The sequence below is a fragment of the Tamandua tetradactyla genome, chromosome 12 (assembly GCF_023851605.1).
Source record: "Tamandua tetradactyla isolate mTamTet1 chromosome 12, mTamTet1.pri, whole genome shotgun sequence".
Taxonomy (NCBI): domain Eukaryota; kingdom Metazoa; phylum Chordata; class Mammalia; order Pilosa; family Myrmecophagidae; genus Tamandua; species Tamandua tetradactyla.
Window position 1 is genome coordinate 67138711 of NC_135338.1, and position 13310 is coordinate 67152020.

General features: G+C 54.4%; 2 protein-coding genes across 10 annotated transcripts in view; both read left to right on the forward strand.

Annotated features, from left to right (window-relative positions):
• The window catches only part of SCAMP2 (secretory carrier membrane protein 2), a 29340-nt gene extending 26036 nt beyond the window's left edge, over nt 1-3304 (forward strand). For all 3 annotated transcript variants that reach the window (XM_077123774.1, XM_077123772.1, XM_077123773.1), the window contains 2 exons: nt 1485-1605; nt 1782-3304. In XM_077123774.1, the coding sequence (XP_076979889.1) occupies nt 1485-1605; nt 1782-1916 (256 nt within the window). In that variant the 3' untranslated portion in view covers nt 1917-3304. The remainder of the gene's footprint in view (nt 1-1484; nt 1606-1781) is intronic.
• A 620-nt stretch (nt 3305-3924) lies between these two features.
• ULK3 (unc-51 like kinase 3) lies at nt 3925-11129 on the forward strand. Of its 7 annotated transcripts, none has more exons than XM_077123763.1 (16): nt 3925-4102; nt 4764-4904; nt 4988-5108; nt 5644-5748; nt 6545-6688; nt 6877-6959; nt 7521-7676; nt 7873-7978; nt 8178-8218; nt 8490-8592; nt 8728-8792; nt 8881-8959; nt 9034-9071; nt 9441-9488; nt 9721-9787; nt 9893-11129. In XM_077123763.1, exons 1-16 carry the CDS (start codon nt 4001-4003, stop codon nt 9907-9909), a joined length of 1416 nt encoding a protein of 471 aa, XP_076979878.1. In that variant the 5' UTR covers nt 3925-4000; the 3' UTR covers nt 9910-11129. The 7 variants fall into 7 exon arrangements, 6 of the variants coding, with proteins under 6 accessions (XP_076979878.1, XP_076979879.1, XP_076979876.1 ...); XM_077123764.1 differs by having other exon boundaries at nt 7611-7676; nt 9031-9071; XR_013160548.1 differs by having other exon boundaries at nt 3926-4102; nt 9031-9071; nt 9441-9493.
• Nucleotides 11130-13310: the final 2181 nt, after the last annotated feature.

The following is a 13310-nucleotide window of genomic DNA, read 5'->3' on the forward strand; positions in this document are numbered from 1 at the left end:
GCCAGGTTATAGGGTAATTGTGTTTTAACCACCAAATTGTTGTTTACTGTAGCTACACCATTTTATATTCCCACCAGCAATGTACAGGGGTTTTCATTTCTCTACATTGTCACCAACACTTATTTCCTGTTTATTTTTCTTACACTAGTGGGTATGAAGTGGTATCTTGTGGTTTTGATTTACATTTCTCCAGTAACTAATGACATTGAATATCTTTGCATGTGTATTTTGACTGCTTATCTTCTTTGTGCATTTTGGCCATGTCTGTTCAAATATTTTGCCTATTAGGCTGTTTTTTGTTACACTGTAAGAGTTCTTAAGTACAAGTTCCCTATTAGATTTGTGACTTGCAGATATTTTCTCCCATTCTGTATAGTGTCTTTTCACTTTTTTGAATAGTGTCTTTTGATGTACAAAAGTTTTTAATTTTGATCAAGTCCCATTTATCTATTTTTTGTTGTTACTTGTGCCTTTGGAGTCCTAGGAAACCATGGTCAAATCCAAAGTCATGAAGGTGTTCCCCCTATGTTTTCTTCTAGGTGTTTTATAGTTTTAGCTCTTTAAAGATCTTTGACCCATTTTGAGTTAATTTTTGTATATGGTATGAGGTAGGGGTTCAACTTCATTCTCTTACATATAGATAGCCAGTTGTCCCAGCACTATTTGTTGAAGAGATTATTCTTTCCCCATTGAATAATCTTGGTATCCTTGTCAAAATCAGTTGGCCATAGATAGATGGGTTTATTTCTCAGTTCTCGGTTCTATACCATCGGTCTCTTCTTATGCTAATACCACACTTTTTTTTATTAAAGAAGTTGTAGGTTTACAGAAAAATCATGTAGAAAATACAGAGTTCCCGTATATCATCGTATTATTAACACCTTGTAGTACCCATTGTTTCGATTACTATGACTTTGTGTTGAGTTTTAAAATTGGGAAATGTGAGGATATTTTCCCCTTTTACAGATGAGGACACTGGGACTTAGAGAGGTGACATGACTGACTGAAGGCAGATCTTAGGTAGTAAGGCAGAGGGGCTGTCCCTTAGTCCTGCTGGAAGGAGCCAAGGTGATAGTGTGAGTGCAGGGGGTTGGCCAGTGGTATCCTTCCCAGAGGGTGGGCCCTCAGGAGAGAGCAACTTTCCATGCCCCCAACCCTACTCTGAAGCAGCAGGAAAAGGCACCAAGTGCTACCCTGAGGGCACAGCCACATCGTCCCTCCCAGACCTCACATGCTCTAAGATTCCCAAGTGAATCCATCTTCAGGCCCTAGTAGGGGACAGACTGGGGTAGTGTGGGGTCTGTCAGCCTTCCCAGGATCCTGGTGTCTCACAGGCCAAGGTCTTCTGGCCCACAGAGCTCTATGCTGCAGGGAGATTCCCTGGGCAGTGGTTAGGATATAGCAGCTACTTGCAGAAGAGTCCCTCAAAGCGACTTCTGGGGCCCATTCCCACTTATGCCTAGTCTGGTCTCTTCCCTTTGTAGTGGTTGGATTGCAGCCCTGTCTGTACTGAAGAATGACTCCTTGGCGGTGGCAATCATCATGATGGTGGTAGCTGGATTCTTTACCCTCTGTGCAGTGCTCTCACTCTTCCTCCTGAAGCGGGTGAGTGGTGGGGCTGGGCCAACAGCCCCCAGAGGCCCAGTGATTTTCTCCAAAGCTCTGGGTGGAGGTCAGGCAGGCTTGAGTTCTTGGCTGTCCCTTTGGGTGTACAACCCCGATGGCTAGGTTCCTGGTGGGCCCAAAGGCCAGGCTCCTCTCACCCCAGCCTCTCTTCCCAGGTGCACTCCTTGTACCGCCGGACGGGAGCCAGTTTCCAGCAGGCCCAGGAGGAGTTTTCCCAGGGCATCTTCAACAGCAGGACCTTCCGCAGCACTGCCTCATCTGCTGCACGAGGAGCCTTCCAGGGGAATTAGCCCTCCTCATGTGGGCTCTCTCTCCTCCCTTTACCCCGGCCTTTTCTCTCACCTGCCTTCTGAGCTGCACTTTCTGTGGGTGCCTTATGTGGTGGTTATGCCCAGCACAGACCCGAGGAGGGTCTCGCCATGGCTCTTCCTCCTTCCTCAGCTTCCCCTTCTGTCCGAGGGGAGAGAAGGGGGCACAGGGCTTTTTTTTTTACACAAGAGAAAAGAAAAAAACTCAAAACTGTCTTTCTTTCTTTCTCTGGTGACAGTTTGGTAGGATTCTTTTCTCTTTCTGGAAGCAGTGGGATCTTTGTTCTCCCCACTGCACCCTCAACACAGATGCTTGGGGAACACTGGCTGACTGGGCCAATCCCGCCTGAAGTGTAACACCAGATTCCTGGGACTTCACTCCTCCAGCAGGCTTGATCTGAGTCTGACTTCACAGACCCAGCCTGTGGCCTCCGCAGTCCTGCCCTTCCTTCCCAGACCGGGGTAGCCTCTGAAGGGCTGCACTTTAGAAGAGCTGCAGGCTGTGTGGGCAGCTCTGTTCCCCAGGTGGCTCTGGCTGGTCTCTGGACTACCAGAGCCCCTGGTTTGGCCACCTCGGGTTCTTCTCTTTCCCATGTTTCTCACAGATTCATAGCCCTTAGGTCTCCTGCACCCTCCTGGGATGGGTAGCATATTGCACCCTATGGAGCCCTCTGGGGCCCTTCCTGCTTCAGACTTACTGAATGTGTAGAGGGCTTGGTTGAAATTTGGGGGTGGGAAGGGGAGAGATAGAGAGGACACTGACTCCAAGTTGTCCTGCTTAAGTCTTTGGCAGTTTCCTGGGAGGATGGGGTCTGGCTGTTCTGGTATGGTTGGTTCGGCCCTGTTTATTTTGACTTCCTCTATTCAGGAGGAACAGCTGCCATTTCCCTTAGCCTCAGATTCTACACCACCTACCTGCATTAGCAATATCCAGCTTCTGTGACCCTTGGTAAGGGCAGGAGCAAGTAGTCCAGAATTAACATTCGTCAGGCTGGACTGATGAGCCACCTTTGACACTGAGGCTAATCCCCAGAGTTCCCTCCCTGCCCCTGGTAGAGACTAGGCCTCCTTGCTCTCATCCTGGGCATTCCCCAGGAGGTGTGTCACTGTGATGGGCATCTAGGATTCCATAGTTAAAATCTGTACCTTGTCCTCCAGCAGCGTATGGAAGTGGGACTTTCCAAAACCTTGTGGGTATCCTGCCTCTGGGACCTGGGCCCTAGCCCACCTATTCCCAGAGCCACTGGATAATAATGACAGTGGCCAGGGTCTTGTAAACTGCTTTCTGGTATTACGCGCCCCCCTCCTCCATGTACAAATGTATATGTTATAGCTCAATTTTGTGCTTAAATAAAAACAACATTTTCGGATGGCAGTGGTCATAAGTCTGGTGGACTTGGAAGGACAGGGGTGGCCCAAGGCGCAGGGGCTGAGGCTCTCTAATGACAGGTGAGGGGGGCAATCAAAATGCTACTGCATCTGGCCACCTGGGTCCCTGACCTGTCTACAACAGCAGGAGGTTGTGGCCCGTCCCTCCACATAAAAATGGCAGATGGAACACTGGGGAAGGGAACTTGGCCTCTTCCAAAGGCCCTTTCTTGTCCCAGTACTTCTACTTTTAGGTATAGGCCCTGGGGGACCTCCTTGAATCCCCCTTTCACACCTCAGGGGGTCTCTTCACTCTTTGGCCACAGTTCTTCCCCCACGCTCATCTCTGGAATGCTGGTGCGCCTCCGGGAGATTCCCGGGGCGGGTGACTTCGACTGCTGTCCTCGGCTCGCTTCTGTTCGGCCGCAGGAGGGCCTGAGAACCCCCAAGTGGACCCTGCGGGACCGACGGGCCGTGTGATTTCCAGGGCGGGTGAATGGCCGGGAAGAGGCAGCCTGGAGCGCGAGGGAGGACCCTGGGGGCTCGCGGAGCAGCGGGCGCCCCGCCCCCAGGCAGGCGCGCTGCGCTTCCGGCGGGCGGCGCTGGGGGCAGCGTGGAGTCCCCGCCCGGCCTCCCGCTCCGCTCCGGGCCGGAACCCAGCGCCGCAACCAGGAAGCGGCGGGCGCGGGGCAGCTGGGATGGCGGCGCCCCCCTGGGGCCCCCCGCGGCTGGACGGCTTCATCCTGAGCGAGCGGCTGGGCAGTGGCACGTACGCCACGGTGTACAAGGCCTACGCCAAGGTGGGTGTGGGGGCGGGGCGTCCCTGCGAGGGGCCCGCGGCGGATCACCGGCCAGGGGCGCCCTGTGCCGGGCAGGAATTGGGTGGCACGAGGAGAACTTCCAGAGGCCCTGGCCCCTGTGCCTGCCAAGCCCCGAGCAAACCCTTCCGAGTGCCAGGTAGGAAAACTGGGAGAGGTTAGCGACAGCGTGAGCGCTGTGGGGCAGGCCACCTGTCTCGCCCGGGTCTGACTCCAGTGGAGAAGGTTGGCGCCGACGGCCAGCCGTAGGTCTTAAAGACAAACACCCGCACCCGTGCAGACCAGTGTTTTGTCTGGAGAGATAGGTGGAGATCCCTTCAGGGCTGGAGCATGAGTGTCGGTGGGTGAGAAACTGGCTAAAATAGGGAGGATTCCACGTAGGCTGGGAGGAGTCGGGGACTGGGTTCTAGAAGGCTGAACCCAGTTAGAAGGAAGAGTGGCATGGCTTACGGGGCACTCTAGAATACAATGAGAGTTTAAGAACCGGTTGGCTTGGGAGGCTGGGATTCCAGAATCCGTATATTTCCTCAGCTTGAGAAGGGGAAGCGGAGATGTCGGTCTTCCCAGCAGGGGGGTGTGTATGGGGGCAGGGGGAACCAAACCCTTCCTTCAAGGTGAGGCCCCAAATCTCCTATCCTCCAAGAAGGATACCCGCGAGGTGGTAGCCATAAAGTGCGTGGCCAAGAAAAGTTTGAACAAGGCGTCTGTGGAAAACCTCCTGACAGAAATTGAGATCCTCAAGGGCATCCGACACCCCCACATCGTACAGCTCAAGGACTTCCAGGTGCGGGCCTAGGGTGGGACTATTTCCAAAGGGACTGGAAGAGGGACAACTGCTTCAGACTGCCTCTTCACCTCTAACCACAGTGGGACCGTGACAACATCTACCTCATCATGGAGTTCTGTGCAGGGGGCAACCTGTCTCGCTTCATCCATACCCGCAGGATTCTGCCCGAGAAGGTGGCTCGTGTCTTCATGCAGCAGTTGGGTAAAAGCCTTTGACCCCCAGCCTGACACCCCTTCCCATCTTTGCCTTCTCACCTCACCCCTGTCCCTGGCTTTGCAGTTGCCCCCTGCCCAGCTTGGATTGTTAGGTCCCTACCTTTCCCATGTGCCCAGCCCTGGCTTAAGTATATTGTAAGGGAGAAGGAACTCCCATCTTTGAGGAGTCCAGGTTTCCACATGTGAAACATAATTTAAGGACCTTGTAGAACATTCCAGGGCTGAGTGGGTAGGACCCAAGTGTTTGCCAAGGGAAAGAACAGGATCTTAAAGGGCAGGGGCATCCAACAGAGCCTCTGGGAGGAGAGACGTGAAGGGGGTAGAGGAAGATTACTACTCTAGGTAGGGAGCAAACTCTTAGAAGTAGTGGGAGCCTGGCGCTTGTAGGTGAAGCATTCAGTAGACCATCCAGGCCTGCGTGAGGGTTGTGCAGGCTTAAAAGGCAGCTGTAAGCCTGGGGAAGCGAGAGGTTGGTGTGAGATGGGCTCGTCTGACCTGTCTGCGTGGGTCCCGCCCCTCAGCTAGTGCCCTGCAGTTCCTTCATGAACGGAACATCTCTCACCTGGATCTGAAGCCCCAGAACATTCTGCTGAGCTCCTTGGAGAAGCCACACCTCAAACTAGCAGGTCTGAGTCTGGAACAGCAGGGCCCGTGAGGTTTGGAGGGTGGGTGTGCAGGGGCCTCCCTCTGCCTGGACTCACTCAGCACCCCTGGTTCTCATGGAGCCCTCTGTTGAGTCATCAGAGAGTGACAGGCTGGTTGATCCAGGGTTGGCCCCAATATCAGAAGGTCGGACTTTTCTCAGGCCACCCACAGTGGCGTAATGGGGAAGTTAGGGCTCAGTCTAGGGTCAGGGTCAGGGATGAGTCTGGAGTCAGAGTCAGGACTTGTTCTGTGACCAGGGATCAAGGCTAAGTCTACCCCAGGCTTTGCAGCTGCCGGGATTGGGGCTCAGACTGTGATTCAATCTGTGGCAGCGTAGGAGGGAATGAGTTGGAGAGGGAGGTGGTGCTTGTGGTGGTTCCTGACAAAATTTGGACAAGATTTGACTTGAGATTGGAAGCCAGAAAATGTGGTATAACCTAAGTTTGGTGGAGCAAGAAGGGAGGGTTCTGACCCCTCATGAGGCCTTCTCCACATGACTGGTGTAATCAAGGAGGACTTTCTGGGAAAAGACTGTCTGGAGGTACTGAGTAGGGTGAGATCTATACCCCCAGGGGACAATGTAGGAGAGCATTCCAAGCTGAACACAAGAAAAATGGCATGGGCAGAGACTGGGAAGCAGGCTTGATCCTGGTGAGTCGGGGGTGCAGGGGGCAGGTAGAGAAGAACCATGCAGCTGGGGCCCTGAGGAGAGGTTTTAAAGGCCAGGACCTAAAGCACCTAAAATCTGAGCCCTGCTGCCTGGCCTCTTATCTACAGACTTCGGCTTTGCACAGCACATGTCCCCATGGGATGAGAAGCATGTGCTCCGCGGCTCTCCACTATATATGGCCCCCGAGATGGTGTGTCAGCGACAGTATGATGCCCGTGTGGACCTGTGGTCCGTGGGGGTTATCCTTTATGGTGAGAGCTCTGTCCCCACCCCAGGGTCTGTACTGTGTGTCCTTAGGCAAGTCCTCTCTGGGGCAGTCCTGAAGGGTTCTACCTCCCCAGGGTCGTTTCTCTGATGGGCATCTGGCCTCCTCTCCAGGAGTGGGCCAGGCCAGGCTTGACCCCTCTCTCCTAGCCTCCCCTCTGCCTCCCTTCCACAGAAGCCCTCTTCGGGCAGCCTCCCTTTGCCTCCAGGTCGTTCTCAGAACTGGAAGAGAAGATCCGTAGCAACCGGGTTATCGAGGTGGGTCTGGCCAGGCCTTGGTAGCCATTGGGAGCATGGAGGGGCAGGGTCCTGCGGTTGGAGACTCACCCCCATCTGCTGCAGACTGGATTGTGGTCTCCAGGCCACCTTCATGGTAGTGGGACGTGCTCTAGACTGGAAATTGAGGCTCTTGTCAATTCCAGAGACACAGATCAGCCTGCAGAAGGCCTGCTCCACAGAGAACTGTGTAGAGTGTAGAACTCCACAGAGAACTGTGTAGAACTTTCTGAGTGAAAGCCATGGCAGACGCAGGGCCAGCCTGCTTAGGCACGTAATGCATGGAGTGGGAGAAGGATCCATAAACTGGGTTATACAGTGGCTAAGAGCTCCACTGAGCATGTGCGCAGGAGCCCAGGCAAGGCTGCCCAACTCTCAGCTGGCTCTACCACCTTGACCCATCATCATTGTTCCTCTCTGTCTCTAATTCTCCCTCTGTCAAATGTGTATCTCTGGGGCATCCGGGACAGGGTGACCCTGCCAAGCCCTGGGCAGGAGTGGAGGTGCTTGAGCCCAATGTGATATATCCCCTGCCTCCTGCAGCTCCCCCTGCGGCCCCCACTCTCCCGTGACTGCCAGGACCTACTGCAGCGGCTCCTGGAGCGGGACTCCAACCATCGCATCTCCTTCCAGGACTTCTTTGCCCACCCCTGGGTAGACCTGGAGCACATGCCCAGTGGGGAGAGCCTGGCACGAGCAGTGAGTAGGCTAGTGGGGATGGGGTGGGGTAAAGGCAGGTTGAGGGTCTCGTCTGCTCCCTTCATGGTAAGCAGGTGGCTTGAGACAATAGAGAGCAGAGGGTGGACTCGGGGGACCTGCTCTAACCCTACTCGTTTTGGGCAGAAGAGGGTGCAGGGCTGGGGGTAGGCGTGACTTCTGCTCCGCCTGTCCCCAGACCGCCCTGGTGGTGCAGGCTGTGAAGAAGGACCAGGAAGGGGAGGCTGCAGCCGCCTTGTCTCTCTACTGCAAGGCTCTGGACTACTTTGTGCCTGCTCTGCACTGTGAGTCCCAGCCGGGGCCTGTAGTCAGATTTGGCAGGGGTGGGGTCCGCCATAGTTGCAGTGGATGGATTCCAGAAGATCTCCTCTGGGAGATAAAGCAGAGAGGAAAACTGGAACTTGGTGCTTTGGGGGATCCCAGAGGGTTTGGAGTAAGCCAGGAGTCATTCCAGGCTCCTCATATAAACCCCACCTTTTGCAGATGAAGTGGACACCCACCGAAAGGAAGCAATTAAAGCAAAGGTGGGTGAGTGAAAGACCCCATGAGGGATCAGAGAAGAGGTGGGGAGGACAGCAGGGACCCTGAAACCTCTGGGAAATGGCTCTCTCAGAACCTGAGCTTCCTCTCCTGGAACAGAATGCTGGGAAGAGGTCAGACTTTCCTCAGCTGATTGCCGGCAAGTTATCACAGCTTGGGCCAGTCACTGAGGACCCCAAGGGAGGACTGGGAGGCAGGCAGTTGCTGGGAGGCAGGGTTGAGGCAGCCCCTCCTCAGCCCCTCTCCCTCCTACAGGTGGGGCAGTATGTGTCCCGGGCTGAGGAGCTCAAAGCCATCGTCTCCTCCTCCAATCAGGCCCTGCTGAGGCAGGGGCCCTCTGCCCAAGACCTACTCAAAGGTAGGCCCCAGCCCCTGGCTGACCCACCCGGCCCCTAGCAGACCTCCCTTTGAGGGGAGGCAGGTTGTAGTAGGCTCTCTGAGATAGGACGACAGGCTGCTCCCCTCACCCTGAGCGTTTGCACTCTCATCCCAGAGATGGCCCGGGACAAGCCTCGCCTCCTAGCTGCCCTGGAAGTGGCTTCGGCTGCCATAGCCAAGGTATGTGCCCAGGATGGGGAGGGTCCAGGTGGGACAGCGAGGAACCTCGGTCACAGCCCTGGGTGACCTGGTTGGTGTCTGGCTGCAGGAAGAGAAAGTTGGTGGGGAGCAGGATGCTCTGGACCTGTACCAGCACAGCCTGGGGGAGCTGCTGCTGCTGCTGGCAGGTAAGGGCCCCGTCTGCGCATCCCCGCATGCCCTGACTGGCCTGCCCTCACCAAGTGCCTTCTTTTTGCAGCAGAGCCCCCAGGCCGGCGGCAGGAGCTGCTTCACACTGAGGTGCCCACTAGGGTTGGGAGGGTCATGGGTGGGACTCCTCTTCCCCTTTTACTGATTCTCTCTGTGGGGACCTCTGCAGATTCCCTCTAGAGTTCCCTACCCTCGGGGTTTTTTGAGTCTGGGAGTCAAACCTCCCAGATGTGACCCTTTCAGGGGTGGAGGGTGCTCGTATCAGGGCAGTGAGTTAGCCAGCGTCTGGGAGCCCAGCAGCAGAGAATCAGCTGGACAGGTGTAGTCAGAAAGGCCTCCTGGAAGAGGGAGAAGGTAGGGGCCTCAGGGGAAGCCATTCTAATGGGGCAGAGAGTTCTCAAGAGCATCAGGGCTGAGGCCCGCCCCTCCCACATCCACGCGCACGTCTTCCCCTGGCAGGTTCAGAACCTCATGGCACGAGCTGAATTCCTGAAGGAGAAGATCAAGGTGAGGTATGGGCCATCATGGGGTGAGGGTTTGGGTGTTCTGCTCCTCTCTGCCTGTGGCTTTCTGTCTCCTAGTCCCTCTTGTGTGTCTCCCTTTGTCTTCCTCTCCATTCATGTGAAGGCCTCTCCTCCCGGTCTCTGTCCTTCACACTCTTGATTGCTCACTGTTCGGTGCATCTCCTGTCTCTCTCTCTCTCTGCCTCTCACCCTTGTGCTGCATCTGTGTCCCACAGATGAGGGAGTCTCGCTGGGAAGCAGAGAGCCTGGATAAAGAGGGACTGTTGGAGTCTCTTCGTAGCTGTGAGTCCTGCCCTGGGGTCTGACCATCCAAGCAAGGAAGGGTGAGGGCTGGGGATGACCTTGCCGGAGATCTGAGATTGCCCCTCCCTTCTTGCCCCTGCACAGCTTGTACCCTACAGTGACACCTGAGGATGACGGGACAGACCATGGGCTACCAGGACCCTGGAGTTGAAGGTCCACTCATCCCAGGCTGGGCCTGTGGATCAACCTCCAGAATTTTGTGGCCCTCTGCAGCTCTGGAAACATCCTGGGGAGGGGACTTCCTGGGTTGGCAACTCTGAGACTCCCATCCCAGGGTCCCTGGTCTCCCTCAGGCACTCTCCTTCCCCTGGAGGTTGGCCCGTGCTGTGCGCTAGGTCTTGGCCCCAGGGTGTAGGAGTCAGGACCCTGGGAGAAAAGTAATTCTTTCATGTGACCTTTACCTTGAAAGTTTAGAAGTTGCTATTTGGTGGTTGCTGGGTCCTGATACTGTCAATTTCAGGATCTGAGCCTGCAGCCTTGGAGGAAGGGGCCATCAAGGCTTTAAGCATTTGTGCTCTGAGAAGAAGGCAAAGGACCCTCTGCAGGACAATTCTGCTCTTGACCCCTCCCTGCCATGCCTACTGGTATCTTTCTTGGGATCCCTTATTCCAACTCACCTCCCTCCTTGCACTGGAATGAGGAACTCCAAAACCCCTTAGGGACCACTGAGCCCTACAGAATTCACCTGTCTTCTGGAAGCGTACCCCTGACCACCATCTCAATATTTTAAGATAATACTTAAAGCATGAAAATAATGTACTTTGTAGGAATGGTGCAAATATCAGAAGCCCATGCCTTGTCCCTCCCCTGGTGCAGGGGCATAAGGGGAGGGGTCCTTCACCCATACCCCTCCCACTCCTGCCTCTTCTCCAGGGCCCCCCCCCCCCCCAGCTTACCACAAATTTGGCACTGTGCTAGAGTTTGGGGGTCTGTAAGATGTAAACTTTATGGCTGTCTGTCCCGTCCCATCAGGCTATGGGAGAATCAATGCCATCTAGGACCCCTGATTCTAGTTCTGACTGCCGGGGGTGACCCCGGGCAAGCTGTTTCCCCTTTCTGGGCCTTGGTCTCCCTGTCTCTCCAGGAGAGCTACAAATACCTCCTCAACCTACAGCGTGAGGGCAGAGTGACTTTAATCAAGAGAAGAATGTACATGCTTGGAGTTATTTTAGGATTTCTCTAAAAATCAGAGATGATGTTGGTGGTGGCTCCTAACTCCTTTGCCCTTAAATTCCTCCTTGGAGCAAGAGTTCTCTATTCTCTCAGGAGGCTGGATGTAAAGAATGGAATTCATTGATTCTGTATTAAATTATTTTCTGGACTTGTGCTTCTTTTCTTGCTCTAGGGAAAACAGAAGAGACAGCCCTTGTTCACAGGCTGGGGCTAGAGGGGTCCCAGGGAAATCTGGGTAACCTGAGGCTAGGGCTGGGGTAGATCATGGGTGATGGGGCGTAATGGCCACATCAGTCTCTAGCCCTCAACCCCTAGGGGAGTCCCAGATAGTCAGGCTGACCAGCCGTGGTTTCTGCCACCATCGCAGGATGCCCGGGCTGGGGGAAGCATAGGCCTGGGAGTCTAGGCAAGGCTTTGCCCACTGTGCGTCTCAGACTTGCTGTCTGCACCTTGAAAAGAGGAGACACTGTTCAAGTTCAGTGCTTGAAATGCCTGCACCGTCCCGCACCCCAGACAGGGCCGGTGGGTGAGCACTGAGCTGGCTGGGGGAAGAGGGCATTCTTTGGGATGTGCTGTACTCAGACCCAACCCCCAGCACCTCCGAGCTGGAGTTGTTTCCAGTGAACGCGCACACGTGTGCTGCATCCAGCTGGTCTGGGACTGAACAGTGCTTGTTGGGAGCAGCCGTGGGGACTTAAAGTAAGGGAAGCACATCCCTGGGCAGCTGTCATTTACCCAAGAGAGCACTTCCTAGACTTCTCAGACCACCACCAAGATACTCAATTTTCCTTACAGTTGCTAAAGTGCTTCTGATACAGGGAGGGAAACAGACCCTAGAAGAGCAATCAGTTTTCCTGAAGCCTTTGGCCTGGCCTTTGGGAGGCAGTGTTGCCCAGTGACCCAGAGGACAGGTGCTGGAGTCTGTGGCCTGGGCTAAAATCGGGGCTCTGCTACTTTGGTTGTGAAATTTGAGACCCGTTGATTAACCTGTTGCTTCCTCAAAATGAGGATAAGGATAAGTTCCTGGTCGGATTTTTTTTTTTTTTTTTTTTTGAATGCTGTATGGCAGGGTCACATCTCATTGTTTTTCCATGTGAGTATCCCGTTACTACAGCACCATTTGTTGAATTTTTGTTTTTGTTTGTTTGTTTTGCTTGTTTATTTTGGGGGAAGTGCATGGACCAGCAATCAAACCCGGGTCTCCTGCATGGCAGGCAAGAACCTCGTGGGATTTTTGTAAGGATTAAATGAGGCATTGTACACGAATCTGGCACATAGTAAGAATTCAATAAAATGTTATTTTCAGATCTAGGCAAAGAAATGTACTGTGCTTCAGATTATTTCTGGAGATTGGCTGGACAAAAAGCCCTGATAAGTAAAGTGAGGGAAAGGGAAGAAGGAGAAAGAATGGACCCTGTTGGGTGGGTGAATAAGAAGCCTGGGTGGGAGGGAGCGTGGAAATGAGGCAGGGTGGAGGATGGCGGACTGAAATTGAATGGAAGGATGATGGCATAGAGGACAAGCCCACAGACCCAGTTTTTAATGTGTAATATCTGTACTGGCTGGCTGAGAACAAGGGCCTGAAATTTTTATACATATGGGTGTGGAGTGGGTAGCCCCCATGGGGGAGGTGGGGGCAGATGGCAGGAAAGGCCTGGGAGGCTGGGGGAGAAGGGCCCTCCCTGGGCAAAGCCTTTGGATGGCCTCCAAGCTAGCTCTGGTTCCAAGCCTCCAAGACATCTGCCAAGGAGAGCAGCAACCGAGCTGGAAGGCTAGAAGGGGAGGGAAGAGGCGAGGGCTCTCTGTAGGGGCTCTCCTATTTTTCCTCCAGGGGGTCCTCTGAAGTCACTAAAGCAGATGCCCCTGGCTCCCTGCAGTGTGCTGGATGCCCCACCCTGTCCTGTCCTCCAACCTACACTCAGTTTCCCAAGCCCAGAGCCAGTCCTGGGCTTTGCTAGGGAGAGTGCCCGATCCTGGGCCTTCTCTGTCTCCCAAAGAGACAGCCCTGGAAGCTTGGGAGAGGTGGTTGGACCTCTGGAGCAGATGGAGGCTCCCAAGTGTCCCTGGGTCCAGCCTGCCCCTTCTTTTGCTAGCTGGGGGCTGGGGAAGGACACAAAACCTTGGTTCCTGCAGGAGGCCATTGAAAAGGGATCCAGTCCCAAGAGGTCAGTGTGCCAACCCAGCCCTCCCTGAGAGGGAGACAGCCCAACACGGAGGCTGGGGCATGGGGACAGAGGAAACATCAATGACTACTTTCCCCCAGAGTAACTCACACCCGCACCTATACACTCAAAGTCCAGAGACTCACAAACTCACTCAGATTCAGACG

Coding starts and splice junctions, on each gene's coding strand:
- ULK3 (XM_077123761.1), top strand. CDS start 4,001: ATGGCGGCGCCCCCCTGGGGCCCCCCGCGGCTGGACGGCTTCATCCTG. Junction 8,593..8,727: donor TGCCCAAGACCTACTCAAAG/GTAGGCCCCAGC, acceptor CTCTCATCCCAG/AGATGGCCCGGGACAAGCCT. Junction 9,489..9,720: donor TCCTGAAGGAGAAGATCAAG/GTGAGGTATGGG, acceptor TGTGTCCCACAG/ATGAGGGAGTCTCGCTGGGA.